Genomic DNA, 17,356 nt, shown 5'->3' with positions numbered 1-17,356 from the left:
TCCAATCAAACTATGAGACAGGAAGAGCTAACAGCTTTCCGTGTCTGGCCTACTTTCAAAAATTAAATTCTGGATACATCAGACAGACTGTCGACTGGTTGGGGGTAGAATGACCCTCTTGTCCACCATGTCCAAAGCTCTAAATGACACAAAGGTTTCTGTTCTCTTAATCTCTGCTAGACAGAACAGATCACAAACAATAATCCCTATGGGTGTCCAAAAAGGATCTCACTCCACTCAGAAGGGACTTGTAGAGGGCATCAGCCTTGTGAGAGACAAGGGAACAGTATATGTGTAATTCTAGGTTTCAAAAATGGCATCCATAAGTACTGTACACTTCCTCATTCCCCAGATACACAGCAAGAAATTTCTTTTGGGGGAGGGAATTGGCCAGTTCACAGCAAACTTCGAGTCTGAGGGCATCTCCAAAAGAGGTCAACACAGAGTTGATGTACTGGGGTTAGATATTTCACTGCCCCTTGTATACCTCAGCTACAATGGCACCAGGGTCATCCAAATCTCATTACCTAAGCACAAAGTTTAAGACTCCCTCTTGTTTGACAAATGCGAGAATCAGTATGTAATAGGCAGGTACTAGATGTTGGGTAACTAAACACTTACTCTCAGGAATACACATATTGAAGACAGAATGGTGAGAGGACAGCCCTGCCACAGGCCTGGCTTTTGCATCAGGCCATAATCTATAAAGGCCCACTCCCCCATTAGCAAGGTCATAGGTCACCATATAGCAAACTATATGAATTTGAGAGTCTACCCTGCAAGGCCTGGTGTTATAGCCTGTGTTAGTACCTATTCAGTCTGAGCTATCAAGCTGTGTCTGACCCAGTGGAAGTCTTGAGAAGAAACCTTGGCTTACAGTGCAAACTCCAGACTCGAGGGACCTCTCCTCAGGAGCAGGCCAGTATTCTGTACCAGGCAGGTCTGAAAATTAGTAAAGACAATTAAGATTATGAGCTGCTGAACTCCAGAATACAATGAATACCACATTAATGACCTTATCTTCTATTTCACTACATTGTGACTCTGAGCAAGTAGCTTCCTCAGACACTGTTGAGGGGCAGTTTTTGAACCGGGTTAGGCTCATCAGTGGTCTCCTACACTGCATGCCTAGATACTATGTATGAACCATTGAATTTATGAAACACCCCACAGTTCATCTTGAATAAAGAACATATATCCCCAAAGAAGCTTTCAGGCATCTCTCTCTCTCACACAGGCCCCTCCTTGTCCACTGAGATATATAAATGGTGCAAACTCAATCCTTCGACTGTCAAAAGTAAGGTCATGAAATATATGGGCCGTGAGGTTACTTCAAGACAGACTTCCCCTCCAGGAATGTTTATCTCATGTCTACCCTCTCTCTAATTAATTTCCTGATTATAATTTGGCACTAGTTTACGGGATGAATAAGGGACTCTTGTTCTCCATGATAGGCCTACTCAATATTCTTATACATACATTAGTACTAAGCTAACTGCCCATGCAAGCCATTTTAAGCCTAGCCAATTATCCCTTGTGAGACTCAAACCCTGCACCTTGTGTTTGTAAGGCAAACACCTTATCCATTAGGCCACCCTCCCAAAATATGCAAGGTAGGCTAAATGCTTCCCCCACTTGGTTCTTCAGATGGCCTGATTGAAACAATGGCAATAACAGCAGTGCTTCATGTTGTGTTCCTCTCCCAAGCAGTGTACATAATGCTGTTGAAGGCCTTGACTTATGACCTAGTAGTCAAATATTCATTCAAAGTTTATTTACTGGATTGGTAGGCTGGTACATGCCAGTATTCATCCACCACTGAAGCCAAATGGTTAAACAAATACATACTTTGATGGCTTAAATTTCTTAAGACTATGAATATCAATAATGAAGTTCAAAATCCAAACTATTCAAAATGGACAAAAAAGAAGTGGATGACATAGAGAGACTAGATACTCCCTCCTAGTACAGCATATGAGATTATGACGTACCACAGAAACTGAAGAGAAAATTTTAATTGAACAGAAAAGCAGATGAAACACTCCACAGAAGGGGGTCACTAGTGTAATACATGTGTGTGTCCAAGAATTTGGCTATCTTAGCCTTGTTTAGAGCATTTCTAAAAATGAAATGCAGTCTGGTTTCCTGTATACCACAGTTTGAAAGTAAAACTGATGAAGCTGGCAACACTGAACCTCATCTCTAGTTCACCGCCTTTGTATTTTAAGTACTGAATGTCACACTGTCAAAACTGAAGCAGGACAAAAGTTTTGTTTTTCTTTTGAGCGACGATACAGCAGCAGCTACCAAGAAATTTCCCTCTGCAGTGCAGTTTCAGAGAATTGGAAAGTTAACCAATAATGGGGCATTTCACATGTAAGAAACTTTGTATGTTGAAATGAATTTGTGATGTGCATGTAAAGCATGATGGCTGACTTTGTGATTATGAAGACTTAATTAATGCTCTTTGCTAAAGGTTCACAATTAGGAAACATCCTGACACTTTACCAGTTGTACATGTGCCAATAAACATTCCAGCAGTACTGTAAAGGAGTCAAAAGGGAGCACTCAAAATGAACAGGATGTGCATGATTAAGAAGCAAACTGGGTTTACTGACTGGATGAATTTTACAGTCAATGTGCTTAAGCTCTAACAGGGTGTGTACAGATCCAGTATACCTCACAAAGACATATGGGGGTAAAATGATTCACTTTATACTACAGAAAAAGTTGCTTATGCAAAGTCAAATGCAAAACATTTCTAATTACTTTACCTTAATTAGGAATACTGGCAAATGGTTAGGTGAAGAGACTGCCTACAAGACTTACCTACACTACTAATATTTCCATTTGGTAGGCAATGAGCTCCTGAAGTGTTACACAGAGTTGCTGTGCAGATGGCAGTGATATTACTAATCATATACTGTTATAGGGTGTGACCACAGAAGGCAAAAGGGTGATTAACTTATCAAACAGAAACAGAAAGTATAACCTTAAGATAAATAAAAGTAAAATCAGAGTTACAGAACTGAGATATATATAACCATGTTTTAACTTCAGGTATGAAAGTAGATGATGAGAAAATAAAAAAATGTGGCACAAAACCTCCACCTGAGAATACATAAGCAATAGGGCATTTTCTATTTATGATGCAAACAATTTTGGAATTTTATTTGGTCTGTGAGTGGAATATGTATGCCACTAAACAAATATGTAATAGCACTGGAGTGAAGAGTAAGACAATAGTTTGGAATTAAAGTTTTGTGGTGAGTATCCACACTAAAGTATTTTGATGCAAATAAAGCATTCACATTACAGATATAAAAATGACAGAAATGATGCAGGGATTTTGCAAGAATGTAAACCAGCTGCCTGTGGATCACAGCAGCTTTTGCTAACCATCAGAAAAGATGAGATCAGCCAATGAATGTTATCAACAGTATATGGCTGCAAAAAGTTTCATATGTATACTTAGGATAAAGAAGGAAGCAGAGACCAACATTAAACTATTGGTGTATATTCAAGCACTAATTATAGAGGCACCATCCAAACTCTGAAGAATGCAACTTTAAAAATGTGAGTTACAACTAAGTTGTAAGCCAGGAAATGACCTTCTGCCGCTGCATTTGTAACAGTGAAGCTCTGAAGCACTTTTCACTATTCAATGCAATCCCAGTGTTTAAAAGTTCTCAAAGCTGTGAAACGTTAGCTCACATGTTTCACTTTTTACTCCAAACACACCTCTCATCATGTCCTGAAGTAATGAATAAAGTAAGGATTTAACTTTTATGCATGAGTTTTCTGCAGTGCTGAATGAAATAATAATTTAACTGTCTGATTTTGGGATAGCTACAAAAGACTTTTGTATGGAAACCTGCCAGGCCATACTGGATCATTTGCCCTGCCACCACCTTCTCAAGAGAAGACTGTAATGTTCCAGGCCATACTGTAGCACTTTCTACCACTTGCTCCAGATAAGAATGAAATTTGTTGGGGCATACTGCAGCATTCATCACCGTCTGCTCAACAGAAGAATGAAATATGCCAGGTCATACTGCAGTACATGCCATCACCTGCTCCACAGAAGAAAGAAATATTCCAGGCCATACTACAGCATGTGCCATCACCTGCTTCAGAGAAGAAAGAAATATTCCAGGTCATACTGCAGCAAATGCCATCAACTACTCCAGAGAAGAAAGAAATATTTCAGATCATACTGTAGCACATGCCATCACCTGCTCCAGAGAAGAAAGAAATATTCCAGGTCATACTACACCACGTGCCATAACCTGATTCAAAGAAGAAAGAAATATTCCAGGTCATGCTGCAACACATGCCATCAACTACTCCAGAGAAGAAAGAAATATTTCAGGTCATACTACAGCATGAGCCATAACCTGCTTCAGAGAAGAAAGAAATATTCCAGGTCATACTGCAGCATGTGCTATAACCTGCTTCAGAGAAGACTGTAATATGCAACCACACCCCTCCCTACTTAATTATTCTACCTCAGAGACCGCATTACAGTGAAAAAAAAGGGAATTTTCCCTTATCTGCACTACAGTACGGCCTTGCCAACATGCATACTTATGGGAAAGTGCTTTTCAATGAAAAGCACTTTCGCGTAAGTATGCCCAGACGTTTTGGTTTCGGTCGGATGTTTGTTCATTCGAGCAAACGTCCGGGACCCCATATATATATATATATATATATATATATATATATATATATATATATATTTTTTTTTTTTTTTTTTTTTTATTTTATATATAAATGTATGTATATACACTTATAAATAATGTACATGTGTGTATGTATGCATATATGGTTATAGTTCACTTGGCTGAACACTTAATTGGTCGACAAAGAGAACTGTACAGCCACTTGTGTGAAAGGCATTTTGTTTGAATGTTTCATTGATCAATGTCCGGTTTGGTCTACTAAGGTAAGTGGTAGTTCTTATGGCTGTGAATTGGTGCGTGAGTATGTATGAATCTATTCAAAACAGTATAAGAAACTTCTCTGTGGGGAAGATTTTCAGTCCATATATTTCTAGTTAATCACTGTATATTAATCAGATCAGACAATAGTAGTAGTAGTGAAAGTAAACTCGTCAAGTCAAAAAGTAATAATAGAAAATATATAATTCTACAGCATTACTAATTAATTAATTAATTAGTAAGTAACAGCATTACTAATTAATTAATTAATTAATTAATTAATTAAGTAAGTAAGTAATGCTGTAGAATTATATATTTTCTATTATTACTTTTTGACTTGACGAGTTTACGTTCACTACTTCTACTACTATTGTCTGATCTGATTAATATACAGTGATTAACTAGAAATATATGGACTGAAAATCTTCCACACAGAGAAGTTTCTTAACACTGTTTTGTTTTTAGACCCACTACACTTTAGTGGGTTGTTTTGAGACTTCGGGGATACCACGGAGATTACTTGTTTTATGAATGTATTCATATACATGTGTGTCAGTGCATGAGCGCTTGTGTTATGGATACAGCAGGGTTTAGGTAAGGGGACAGATATTTTGCTCTATATTACAGCTCATTATTCTCAGTTTCACAATTAATATTACATAATAATTCATACTTCCCATATTGTTTTTGCCTATTCAAGGAATGTCATTAACAGTGCCACTGAGCATTCTAATTCATACATAAGCAGTAAAGACTGAAGCCAAGCTTTATCCTCTTGTTGTCCCTCTTAAGATTACTATCAGCCAGTAATCTCCTTTCACTGATGCATTTAATTATAGCCTACCTTTTCTCTCTTCCTGTAGTTCCCCCAACCAACTTCTTTCCCTTGCCTACTTAGTTCTCTATTGAACAACCATTATATTACCAAACTGTACTCCTTTGACCTGCCTATTCCTTCCAACCTTTTCTCTCTTCCTGTAGTTTCCCCAACCATCTTCTCTCCCTTGCCTACTCAGCGCTCTATTGAACAACCTTTATTTTACCACACTGTACTCCTTGGCCTTCCTACTCTTTCCTTCCCCTGCCCCCCTCCCCCTTTCTTTCTTTGCATTGTGGGATACCTTTGTGCCTGTACCATTTATCAATCACCAATTCTATCCTATTGAAAACACCCACCACAGATGCAGCCACATGCACCTGCGCGGTCCTATAAAAATGTATTGTATACTATCTGGACCTCCAGCTTCATCTCCCTTCATATATCTAATAGCGGATAGCATTTCTCCCAACACTATTATCATTTAGTTTCAAAGTGTCTTATTCATTTCTTGCTACAGTTCCTTTCTCCATTCACTAAAACCCCTTTCCTTTATTGCTATTTCCTTGAACACGAACATATAAAATTATGAAGCTCTTCATGTATATCCCTGCTATCACCAGCTCTTGCACCTCTGCATCCCTCCCATATCCATAAGTGTTTTGTTTGGTACTTTAATTTCCATGCAAGCTATTCCATTTCACTACTCCCCTCTCCCAATGTCTGCTTCCCTTTCTAGTCATTTCTGCTTCAGGTTTTTGTTACTTCTACTTTCTTTAGCTTATCCTCTAATCCTCTTACTTTCTCCATGTGCTGCTTCCCTCATCCCATTTCTGCTTCAGGTTTTTGTTACTTCTACTTTCTTTAGCTTATCCTCTAATCCTCTTACTTTCTCCATGTGCTGCTTCCCTCATCCCATTTCTGCTTCAGGTTTTTGTTACTTCTACTTTCTTTAGTTATCCTCTAATCCTCTTACTTTCTCCATGTGCTGCTTCCCTCATCCCATTTCTGCTTCAGGTTTTTGTTACTTCTACTGTCTTTAGCTTATCCTCTTATCCTCTTACTTTCTCCATGTGCTGCTTCCCTCATCCCATTTCTGCTTCAGGTTTTTGTTACTTCTACTTTCTTTAGCTTATCCTCTAATCCCCTTACTTTCTCCATGTGCTGCTTCCCTCATCCCATTTCTGCTTCAGGTTTCTGTTACTTCTACTTTCTTTAGCTTATCCTCTAATCCCCTTACTTTCTCCATGTGCTGCTTCCCTCATCCCATTTCTGCTTCAGGCTTTTGTTACTTCTACTTTCTTTAGCTTATCCTCTAATCCCCTTACTTTCTCCATGTGCTGCTTCCCTCATTCCATTTCTGCTTCAGGTTTTTGTTACTTCTACTTTCTTTAGCTTATCCTCTAATCCCCTTACTTTCTCCATGTGCTGCTTTCCTCATCCCATTTCTGCTTCAGGTTTTTGTTACTTCTACTTTCTTTAGCTTATCCTCTAATCCCCTTACTTTCTCCATGTGCTGATTCCCTCATCCCATTTCTGCTTCAGGTTTTTGTTACTTCTACTTTCTTTAGCTTATCCTCTAATCCCCTTACTTTCTCCATGTGCTGCTTCCCTCATCCCATTTCTGCTTCAGGTTTTTGTTACTTCTACTTTCTTTAGCTTATCCTCTAATCCTCTTACTTTCTCCATGTGCTGCTTCCCTCATCCCATTTATGCTTCAGGTTTTTGTTACTTCTACTTTCTTTAGCTTATCCTCTAATCCTCTTACTTTCTCCATGTGCTGCTTCCCTCATCCCATTTCTGCTTCAGGTTTTTGTTACTTCTACTTTCTTTAGCTTATCCTCTAATCCTCTTACTTTCTCCATGTGCTGCTTCCCTCATCCCATTTCTGCTTCAGGTTTTTGTTACTTCTACTTTCTTTAGCTTATCCTCTAATCCCCTTACTTTCTCCATGTGCTGCTTCCCTCATCCCTTGTACACTTCTTTTTTGAAATTGTTTCCGGTACTCCCCCATCTTTCTCATCTTTTGCCCTTGCTATCCCATAATCTTCCAGCTATCCTACTTTTATAATATTCCATTCCCATTTATGCTCCATTCTTTGTTCCTATTTTCCCTAATCACTTGTGCAACCATATAATGTAGGCAAATTTTCTTCTCCACTCCTGTTCTCTTTCCAAGGTTCCATCCGGTCTTTTGGTTCCATCCCATTTTTTAACTGCCACGTCCTTAACTCTCTACTTCGTTTTAACCACTACAACCTTTCCTTTTACCACCATGTCCCCACAGTGGTAAGAAAAGCTTTCTATGTCGCCCACCTTATAAGTAAGGGCAATGCATCCAGAACAATAGAAGTTATAACCACCCCGCACTCCTCACTCATCAGGCCAATAATAGAGTACAATGCTACCTTTGGTATGTACCTTACCAGGCACCTGCAGCAACTGTAAAGACCTCAAAGGTTTCTTACAAACAAAATTCAAGGTCTTCAGCATATGTCATATGCTGACAGATGGAAATCACTATCACTATGCTCTGTGTCTTACAGACTACTCAAATGTGACCTCTGCTCTAATGGAAATGCTGCACATTCATAAATCAAATGGTATAAGATGCACTCACTCTAGGGAACTCAACCTAGTATGTGACATCATCAGGCCTTGCTGGAGAGAGACAGATATGTCTCACAGAGGTAACCTCTCCTCAAGAATAAACTTCCAATTCAGGTAAAGCAGAGACCCTTGCTGACCCTATTCATGCCTAATTTGGATAACTGTGTAGGAAACCTTAAATTCACCCCGGGAGTTTCACCTCTAGGACATGGGCAGTAGTTGTTGACTTAGTTCCGCTTATCACTTTGATATTCTTGGGTTGTACTTGGCTAGACTTGTAAGGGCCTGAGGGCCATTTGCCTAGTAACATCCTATGACCTTATAATCCACTATGCTTATATTTAACACTTCAGTACTCTCCATCTCCCCTGCCTTTTTCTCTGTCCATAATAATCTATCCAGCCAGGTAGCCTATCAATTTTCACCCCAGAAAGAGTGAACCCCCCCCCCCTTTACTCTCCAAACATCCACTCACTAAGATTTGTACTCTCAAAAATGTACATAATACTTTCTGGGATCTTTGTCAAATTCTATACCACAAGCCAAATATAATGGGATTAAATAAATACAGAGATTATCCTTTAATGTCACCAAAGGCTAGAAGGGTTAGTCAAAAAGATAAGTTAACCTTTGCTGATACTAAAGGCAGGATGATGAAATAATTGAAAATGAAGTGACATGCACTAGATTTAGGATTTATTTTTATTTTATTTATTTTATTTTACATTTGATGACCGGGAAAGTCCGACTGGACACAGGTCCATTTTCAGCGGAGGCCCGATAAGAAAAGCTCCACATATAAAACATAAACAAAAATAAAAACAGTAGTACATTCCCATACAATCATATTGGAACATATTTAACATTTTTACATAGGTGAGGATTATCTTCATCAAATGAATCCCTGCTGGTTATTAAACTTAAAATATAAAAATACTAATACAATGACTACTAATGAGATTTTTTCCATAAATTTCAGATTAACAGCAATGCAGAATGCAGAATAGTTTAAGGAAAAAAATTAATCATCACATAGCATACCTTTGTGTAATACCCAGGGAACAACTTTTCCGTTACTGGTGCAATATACTCTCTTAAGAAATGTAGCCATTCCTTTTCAAAGTTGATCTGATTCATGTGAATGTCCACCGTAGGTACATTTTCATATCCTCCTGCAAGTCGTACATCCTGAAGGAAAAGAAAACATTAGACTGCTACTTTACTGTTTTTACCGTGATTGATTCAGCTCTTGGAAATGTCTCACAATTGTTCAGAAAACAACATATCAGATTGTGTCTCTGCAAAAGTAAATACCGAAGATGACAAATTATTTCATCAAACTACTGAAGCCATGCTAACAGCTGTTGCATTTGCTTCATTATAGTTTCAAAGCAAAGTAACTGTATCACAGTTCCATGGGCGCAGAGGGAAGCTCCAAGGCATAGAGACGAAGCTCTAGTTACAGTCCTAGTGACCCAACTTTGATTAGTTGCTCAGGTACCTGAAGAAGCTGGCTGAGTGGGATAAGAGTGAATGGCTACTTTGGCTCACTAATGATAGAGATGAGGAGGTGGCTATGCCTCACCAAACTGGTGAAACCTAGCGGGACCACAAGGTGCTCACCTAGTAGAGTTTGGACCTGCAGAACCCACATGTCACTAGTGCATTTTGTTCTGTGCGGCCAAGGGAAATCAACATAACAAGGCATGATTTCCCTTGGGAGAGAGCAAATGCAGAGCTTGGAACAGTTGCAGAGGGACAGGGTAGGACTCCCCCTAAGACCAGCAAGCTTGCCCATTCCTTATCGTCTGACTCTTTCTGCAGACCACAGGATTCCCAACCAGGAACAAAAGGAATGTAGGACTCTTCTCTAGCCAAGGAATGCTCATCTTTTGTTCCTACTGGAATGAATGGGTCAACTGGGTGTAGTTAGAGGAACCATTAGGCATGGTCTTGGAGGAGGAAGCACAAACAAATGGCTACCACAGACTTTAGGTTCTCTTGCTGTAGGAATTGGTCATGGAAGCATTATCAGCAGCACAACATGCATAGAGAAGGTACAGACTTAGCAAATGAACATAGCAGTTACGTAAAAAGCAAGTCACCCCCAAGAAATTCTGATTTCAATTACAAATGCAAATATCTATCCAATGTGTATTTTTGCAGATAAAACAGCAGCAGTCATAAAGTTAAGGTACTTCGGCACATGTATGAGGAAATAAATACTGCTGGCAAATGAATACCTGGTTCATTTTCAACTTCAGCTGCCACTGACAGGGTTACAACAAATGAATCACCAAGTATTACATGTGTCAGGTAAGTACCAGTAGTGAGGGGAGGACAACAAGCATACAGACAATCTCAGTTACCCTAATGGTCTAACAATACATTGTGACCTACACTTTCTGCAGCTATACAAAGGATATGTAGCACCAGTATGTAGTTTTAGTACAGCAGGAAGGCTCTGAAGTAGAGATTGCATCATCTCTACATGTACAGAAATACAAACAGCTTGCTAGTTGTACATCTACAAGACAAGTCTTTTCGACACCAATGTATCTAGACACGTTCATCCATCTCAGGACTAAGCAGAGACAGCAGTATCAGCTGCACAAATCTCAAACTGGTAGACTCTGCTAAGTAAGTGTCAGATTCTGAAAGTGTTAACACAGGCACTTCCTTTTGTGTGTGCACGTCTGTAGAGACTTTACATGCATGTGTCTCTGAATGACTGCCAGCATCACGCATTTATTAAAGCAATTCTGTTTTTGTACAATAGAAACAGCAAGGTAACACTTGAAATGAACCAAGTTATTTTACCAGGAGAAATTCTCTTAAGAGTACAACCTGCAGTGGTGCAGTCCTAAATGTGGAATATATTTTAAGGCAGGGTTATGGAATGAATAAAGCTCCTTACATGGAAGGGAGGGCAGCACAGCTCCTCTCCAAAGGAACCAGGGTCATACCACTTTGAAAGGAGCAAGTCTGATAAGTTGCCCTAATTAATGTACATGCTCTTTACAAAACTAAACTAAACTGAAAGGAAAAATTAAACAATTCTCACTTTCACCAGACAGACATATTAGTAGTATAGATGCAGGAGGGGCCTTAGGTTAACTGGTGCCCTAGGCAAAAGGGCTTCAGAGCACCCCCCAACACACAACCCAGTGCCTCCATCCTGGTCTACTTACACCAAATAAATACTGGAAAGTGTCCCTGCTACAGCTGCGCCATAGGCTAAGTTGTTTAATAACAAACAGCTGTAACATATCTCAAAAGACAGTCAGTATCATTTCTCAATTTTGCCAAGTTGTCTTACGCAAAGACATTATTGTCATTTGTCATAGCCCTGTAAAACCTAATAAACATAAATCATAGTCACATAAAAATGGCACCTCTTGTAAATGAGTAATAACACTGCATTGTCTTCTAAGCACCCTTTGTACTGTTAAAGTTTTTCAATCTGTCACTCTGTTGGTTGTATATTAACCGTAGGTTTGCAAACCCTTGCAAACAAACAGACCTGGCAGCTCACCTTCACAGACAGCAGGCTTCACAATTTACAAGTACCATATATTACAGGAGCAACAAATGCAACAGCTATAAAGTAAAATTGCTGTAGCTATATTAAGTTGTCAACTTAATGATTAACAGTCACAATAAAGAGCACCACTATTCCAGACTTTCAAGAACCACAAATGTGTGTTAAAAAATATCAAGGCAAGGAATTCCAATTCAAAAATTACTGCATAGTTCTAACAAACATCCCTAACCCTCAAATCCAAGATGAAAATCTGCAGCAGAAAATGAGGCAGAATTCCACATTTAATACACATAACAACACAAAATGTCCAGAAGTAACACAAAAAAAGCATAATAAAAAATTGACAAAGTGCCCTACAACCAAAGTGCAAAATGAAGACTCAACAACCCAAATGGCCAACAAAGTGCAAAATGAACATAATCATTTTAAGACGGAACTGAACATGGTTTGTTGTTAGATGTTATTGTTAGATGAAACTTGCATAACTTACTGATGAGGAACCTTGGAAATGGAGACAGAAAACCCAGTTTATTACACACTTAGACGTAAGTATGACATTTTATATTTCACACAGACATCTAACTCAACTGCAGCAGGTTGCCGGTAAGAGGTAAAAGAAGTTAAGAGGAAGACAGAACACAGAGTAATTGTGAGAAATGCTACCCAAGGAATGTCCAGTGTGAAATGGTGTTCATCAAGGAAAGTACAGTTGTGTACACTTACCATAAATATAGATGTTCAAGTGTATTCACTGTTGCAGTCATTACATTTGGGTTATCTACTTGCAGGTAGCCCTCAGTCAGCCTGATTAACAAAGTCTTGGGTCCTGCGTCGGTTGCTGTCCCTTCTTCCATGACGTCAGGTCATCAGGGGTATAAAACATGCAGCAGACGCCATTACATCAGTTTTTCTTGCCCCAGATGTCAGGTGCCCCCCTAATGGGGAGCAATTAAATATAAAAGTACAATGATATACGTCCAACAAAAAAGCAAATACACCAAAAAGGCTTTCAAGCATAGTAAAGGAAAGTAGAGGTATATCCAAAAGAAGTTAGCGGGCTGGAGGGAGGGTAACAAGCACTGCAACAGTGAATACACTCGAACATCTACATTCATGGTAATTGTACACAACTGTACTATGTTCTTCGTGTTTCATTGTTGCAGTCATGACATTTGGGTAGATTCCCAAAGCTATGGTTGGGAGGAGGAATTTAGATAGCATTAGGACCAGCTATAAGGCCCTGCAAGACTGCAGTGGCAAAGCCAGCTCTGGATTTAGAGAAAATTGGCAAATGATAATGCTTGGTGAAAGTATGCACAGAACTCCAGGTAGCAGCTTCTAAGATTCCCCTGGTAGGGACGCCTCTCAGAACGGCTGTAGAGGTAGATGCAGCCCTGGTGGAGTGAGGTCTGATCCCCTGGGGGATAGGTTTTCCATGGTGCTTATAGCAGAAATTAATGCAATGGTCTATCCATTTAGAAATGGTTTGCTTTGAAATAGCCTTCCCCTCTGCCCCTGCAGCAAATGCCACCAGCAGTTGTTCAGATTTCCTTTGAGGTTTAGTCCTGTCCAAGTAGAATCTAAGTTGTCTGTGCACATCTAAGGAATGCAGTATCCGTTCCCCTTTGTTCTGTGGATTGGGAAAAGGCTGGCAAATGAATAGACTGATTAAGAGCCACACTGGATACAACCCTTGGGCATGAAAGGTGGACTGGTTCTGAGGGACACCCTGTCCGCATGAAAGATGATGAAAGGCTCTACTGCCACAAGGGCCTGTAATTCAGAAACACTTCTAGCTGAAGTGATTGCTAAAAGAAAAGCTGTTTTCCAAGAAAGAAATTTTAAGTCTGCAGCAGCAGCTGGCTCAAAAGGAGGTAAAGTGAGTTTCTCCAAAACAAAGTTAAGGTCCCAGGCTGGGGTTGGTGCTCTCCTGGGTGGTCTCAAAATTTTGGCCCCTCTGAGGAACTGCTTGAGCAGTGGATGAGAGAAGAGGGGAGATTCTGTGCTATAATGAGCAGAAATGGCTGAGGTGTGGATTTTAATGGAGGAAAAAGACAGGCCCTTGTGAAGCATCTCAGTTAAGTATTGTAAAATCTGAGGTAAATTGGGCGCTGCTGTGCTCATCCCTTGAGATTGGTTCCAGGCACAGAATCTTTTCCATTTTCAGCATAAGATTTTCTAGAAGTAGGCCTCCTTGCCTCTAAAATGATATCCATCACAGGTTTACTGAGGGATGATAGAGGAGAGATTATGTAATTAGCCAGGCTGCAAGGTTCAGTGTTAGAAGCTGAGGGTGCAGAATCTGGTTCTCCTGCTGAGACAACAGGGAAGGAGTCTGAGGCAGGTGCCATGGGGATAACCATGACACACTGCGCAGGAGGGGGAACCAGTGCTGGTGTGGCCAGTCTGGAGCAATCAAAATCATCCTTGGTGTGTCCTGTTTGATTTTTTAGTAGTACTTTAGAAAGCAGAGGCAGAGGGGGGGAAGGCATAGACTGATAGGTTTTTCCAGCTGAAGGTCAGAGCATCCACTTTCCAGGCTTGCTTGTGGGGAGTCCTTGTGAAAAATTTGTCCAATTGGTAGTTCTGGGGAGAGGCAAACAGGTCTATATCTGGGCTCCCCCATTTGCTTGTCAACATGTTGAAAATCCTGGGTTCCAGTTTCCACTCGTGTGGGTCCATGAGGTTTCTGCTTAGTCCGTCTGCCAGTGTATTTAATTTTCCTGGCAGGAATTGAGCTTGTAGGTGCACTTGGTAGCTCAAGGCTGTGTTCCACAATGCCATGGCTAGTCTGCAGAGGGGGTAAGAATGTGTACCTCTCTGCTTGTTTATGTACCACATAACAGTGGTGTTGTTCGTCTTTACCATACGTTGTCCTGGAAGAATGTAGTCCTTGAAGGCTGTCAGAGCATTCTGTACAGCTAACATTTCTTTTTGATTGATATGCAGGTGCATTTGACTTGGGTTCCATTTGCTCTGAACGCACTTCCCTGCCAGGTGAGCCCCCCGTGCATAGTCTGATGCGTCTGTTGTTAGGGTTTGGGTGGCAGGGGGTGGTGTGAATGGTAGTCCCTTGTTTTGGTGGCAGGCCTCTGCCCACCAAAGAAATTCTAGGCGTAGGCAAGGTATGATAGGAATCATTGCTTCTAGATCTTGAGAATGTTGACACCATAGGCTTTTTAGATACCACTGTAGTTTCCTCATATGCAGTCTTGCATATGGAATTAGGAGAATGCAGGAGGCAATGAACCCCAAGGCTTGCAGTATTTGTCTTGCAGATAGCAGGGTTTTTGTGGCCACTTGTTTGAAGTAGGTTGTCAAATGAATTTGTTTCTCTGGCATGAGGTAAGCCATCTGGGAAGTTGTATTCAAGCTTGCTCCCAGGAATATAATTTGTTGACAGGGTACCAGGTGTGATTTTTTTCGTTTATGGTGTACCCCAGACAAGTTAGAACCCTCTGTATAAAGGCCAGATGATTCAAAAGTATGTCCTGGCTTTCTGCCTGAATTAGACAATCATCCAGGTATGGGTATATTTGAATATTTCTTTGTCTGCAAAATGCAATAACTGCAGCTAGGCACTTTGTGAATACCCTGGGCACAGTAGATAAGCCAAAGGGCAGTGCAGAAAACTGACAGTGCGTGTAGCCTGCTTTGAAGCGTAGGTATCTTCTGCAGGATTCCTTGATTGGTATGTGCAGGTATGCTTCTTTTAAATCTAGTGTTGCGATCCAGGCATCTTTGCCTAGCATAGGAAGTAATTGGTGAAGAGTCAGCATCTTGAATTTTGGAATTTCCAAAAAGGTGTTTAGAGTAGACCGGTCCAGGATAGGATGCCATGAATTGTCTTTTCTGGGTACCAGGAAAAGTCTCAAGTAGAAACCTTGTCCCTTTTCCTCTTCCAGTACCAGTTGAATAGCCCCCATGCTTAAGAGAGAAATTACTTGTTTTTGGGCCTCTGCCCACTGATTTGGGGGTAGGTCCGGCCACCCGCTTGGTGTTGGCAACGTGTGGAAGTGAAATCTGTATCCCTGGGACACTATATTTAAAACCCATTTGTCCTGGGTAATGAGTTCCCAGTTCTTTGCATGAAGAGCAATCTTTCCCCCCAAAGGGGCAGTCAGTTGATAAGCGCTTTGAAATTTAAACGGAAGTCATTGAGACAGTTTACCATAGGAAGGAGTCTTATTACTCCCAGATTTGGAAGTGGAGGCCCCCCACTGCTTAGTCCTGTGCGTCTCCCCTGGGACTGAAACCTAGGGCTTTTGCTGTGTCTGGGTTTGGCTTGAGAAGACCTGGAAGGGGCTGGAAAGGACCAATTCTTAGAGCGCCAGTGCCTACTAAATCTAGGAGGCTTAACTTGTAAGAAATCTTTAACAGTTTGCATAGATTTAGCTTTATCTTCCATCTTTTTAAGAACTTCCTCAGCCTTGTTGCCAAACAGGCAGTCCTGATTTAAGGGAGCATCCAACAATTTAGCTTTAACATGATCAGGCAAGGATTGCTCCTTTAGCCAAGCATACCTTCTGAGCACAGACCCAGTAACAGCAGCTGTGCAACAGGCCTCTAATGAATCAAAACCACATTACAAAGTATGTGTTCCAACTTGTTCAGCAGAATGCATTAAATCCTGTAATTCTTTATTTTCCACACAGTCAGGAATCAACATCATTTTCTGTTTAAGCAATCCGATAACATGTTGCTGATACTAACATATGAAACTGGCAGTTTAAAGCCCTAATGGCCAAGGTTGCAGAAGTGTAAACCTTCTTACCCCATCTGTCCAGTGCCCTGGAGTCTCTATCAGAAGGGGTAGGATTTTTAGCAGTAGAAGCCTTAATGCCCTTGGGCCCCTGTGAAATAGTCTCTGGATCCGCAATAGGATTTTTAAAAAGGAACTTGTGTGACTCAGGGACCCTGTAGTATCTGTCAGGTTTTCTGGGAGCAGAAGGCAAGGAATCAGGGGCCAAACTAGATTCTGAAAAAGCATAATCAACAATGTCCAGTACAGGAGAAATAGCTAAAGGCCTATGCTGAGGTAGGAGTAAGAAATCCCTAAGCCTCTTTTTTGAATCAGAAAAATCCTGGCTTTCCCAGTGGAGATGCTCCCTTAGAGTATGCAAGGTTTCCCCAAAAGAAAAATCCTCTGGAGGGGAAAAAGAGGGAATGGAGTCCTCTGCATCAGAATCCTCATATGTAGATAAGGGCAAATCCAGATCATCAGAAGAATCAGAAAAAAGAGAATCCTGGTCATAAGATTCATAAACAACTTCAGTCTTAGGCCTCTTAGAAAAGGGGGAGGGGTGGCTACCCCTGATTAGAGTTATTAAATCTTCAGCCATTCTTATCATTGGTTTTTTAGGCATAGAGGCCTGAGCATGTGGCCTGGGCGTTGTTTTTTTAGGCATGGTTCGAGATTTAGGCCTAAGTGAAGAAGGAGGCGTT

General features: G+C 40.5%; 1 protein-coding gene across 2 annotated transcripts in view; it reads right to left on the bottom strand.

Moving 5' to 3' along the window:
* The window catches only part of PLOD3 (procollagen-lysine,2-oxoglutarate 5-dioxygenase 3), a gene marked incomplete at its 3' end in the record, with an annotated part of 993,531 nt that overhangs the window by 44,051 nt on the left and 932,124 nt on the right, over nucleotides 1–17,356 (bottom strand). For both annotated transcript variants that reach the window (XM_044076999.1, XM_044077000.1), the window contains 1 exon segment: nucleotides 9,409–9,555. In XM_044076999.1, coding sequence (XP_043932934.1) covers nucleotides 9,409–9,555 — 147 coding nt within the window.

The sequence above is a fragment of the Protopterus annectens genome, chromosome 7.part0 (genome assembly GCF_019279795.1).
Source record: "Protopterus annectens isolate FY-2018-M chromosome 7.part0, PAN1.0, whole genome shotgun sequence".
NCBI lineage: Eukaryota > Metazoa > Chordata > Ceratodontiformes > Protopteridae > Protopterus > Protopterus annectens.
The sequence above is the reverse complement of the archived record's forward strand: the minus strand, read 5'-3'. Positions and strand labels throughout refer to the sequence as shown.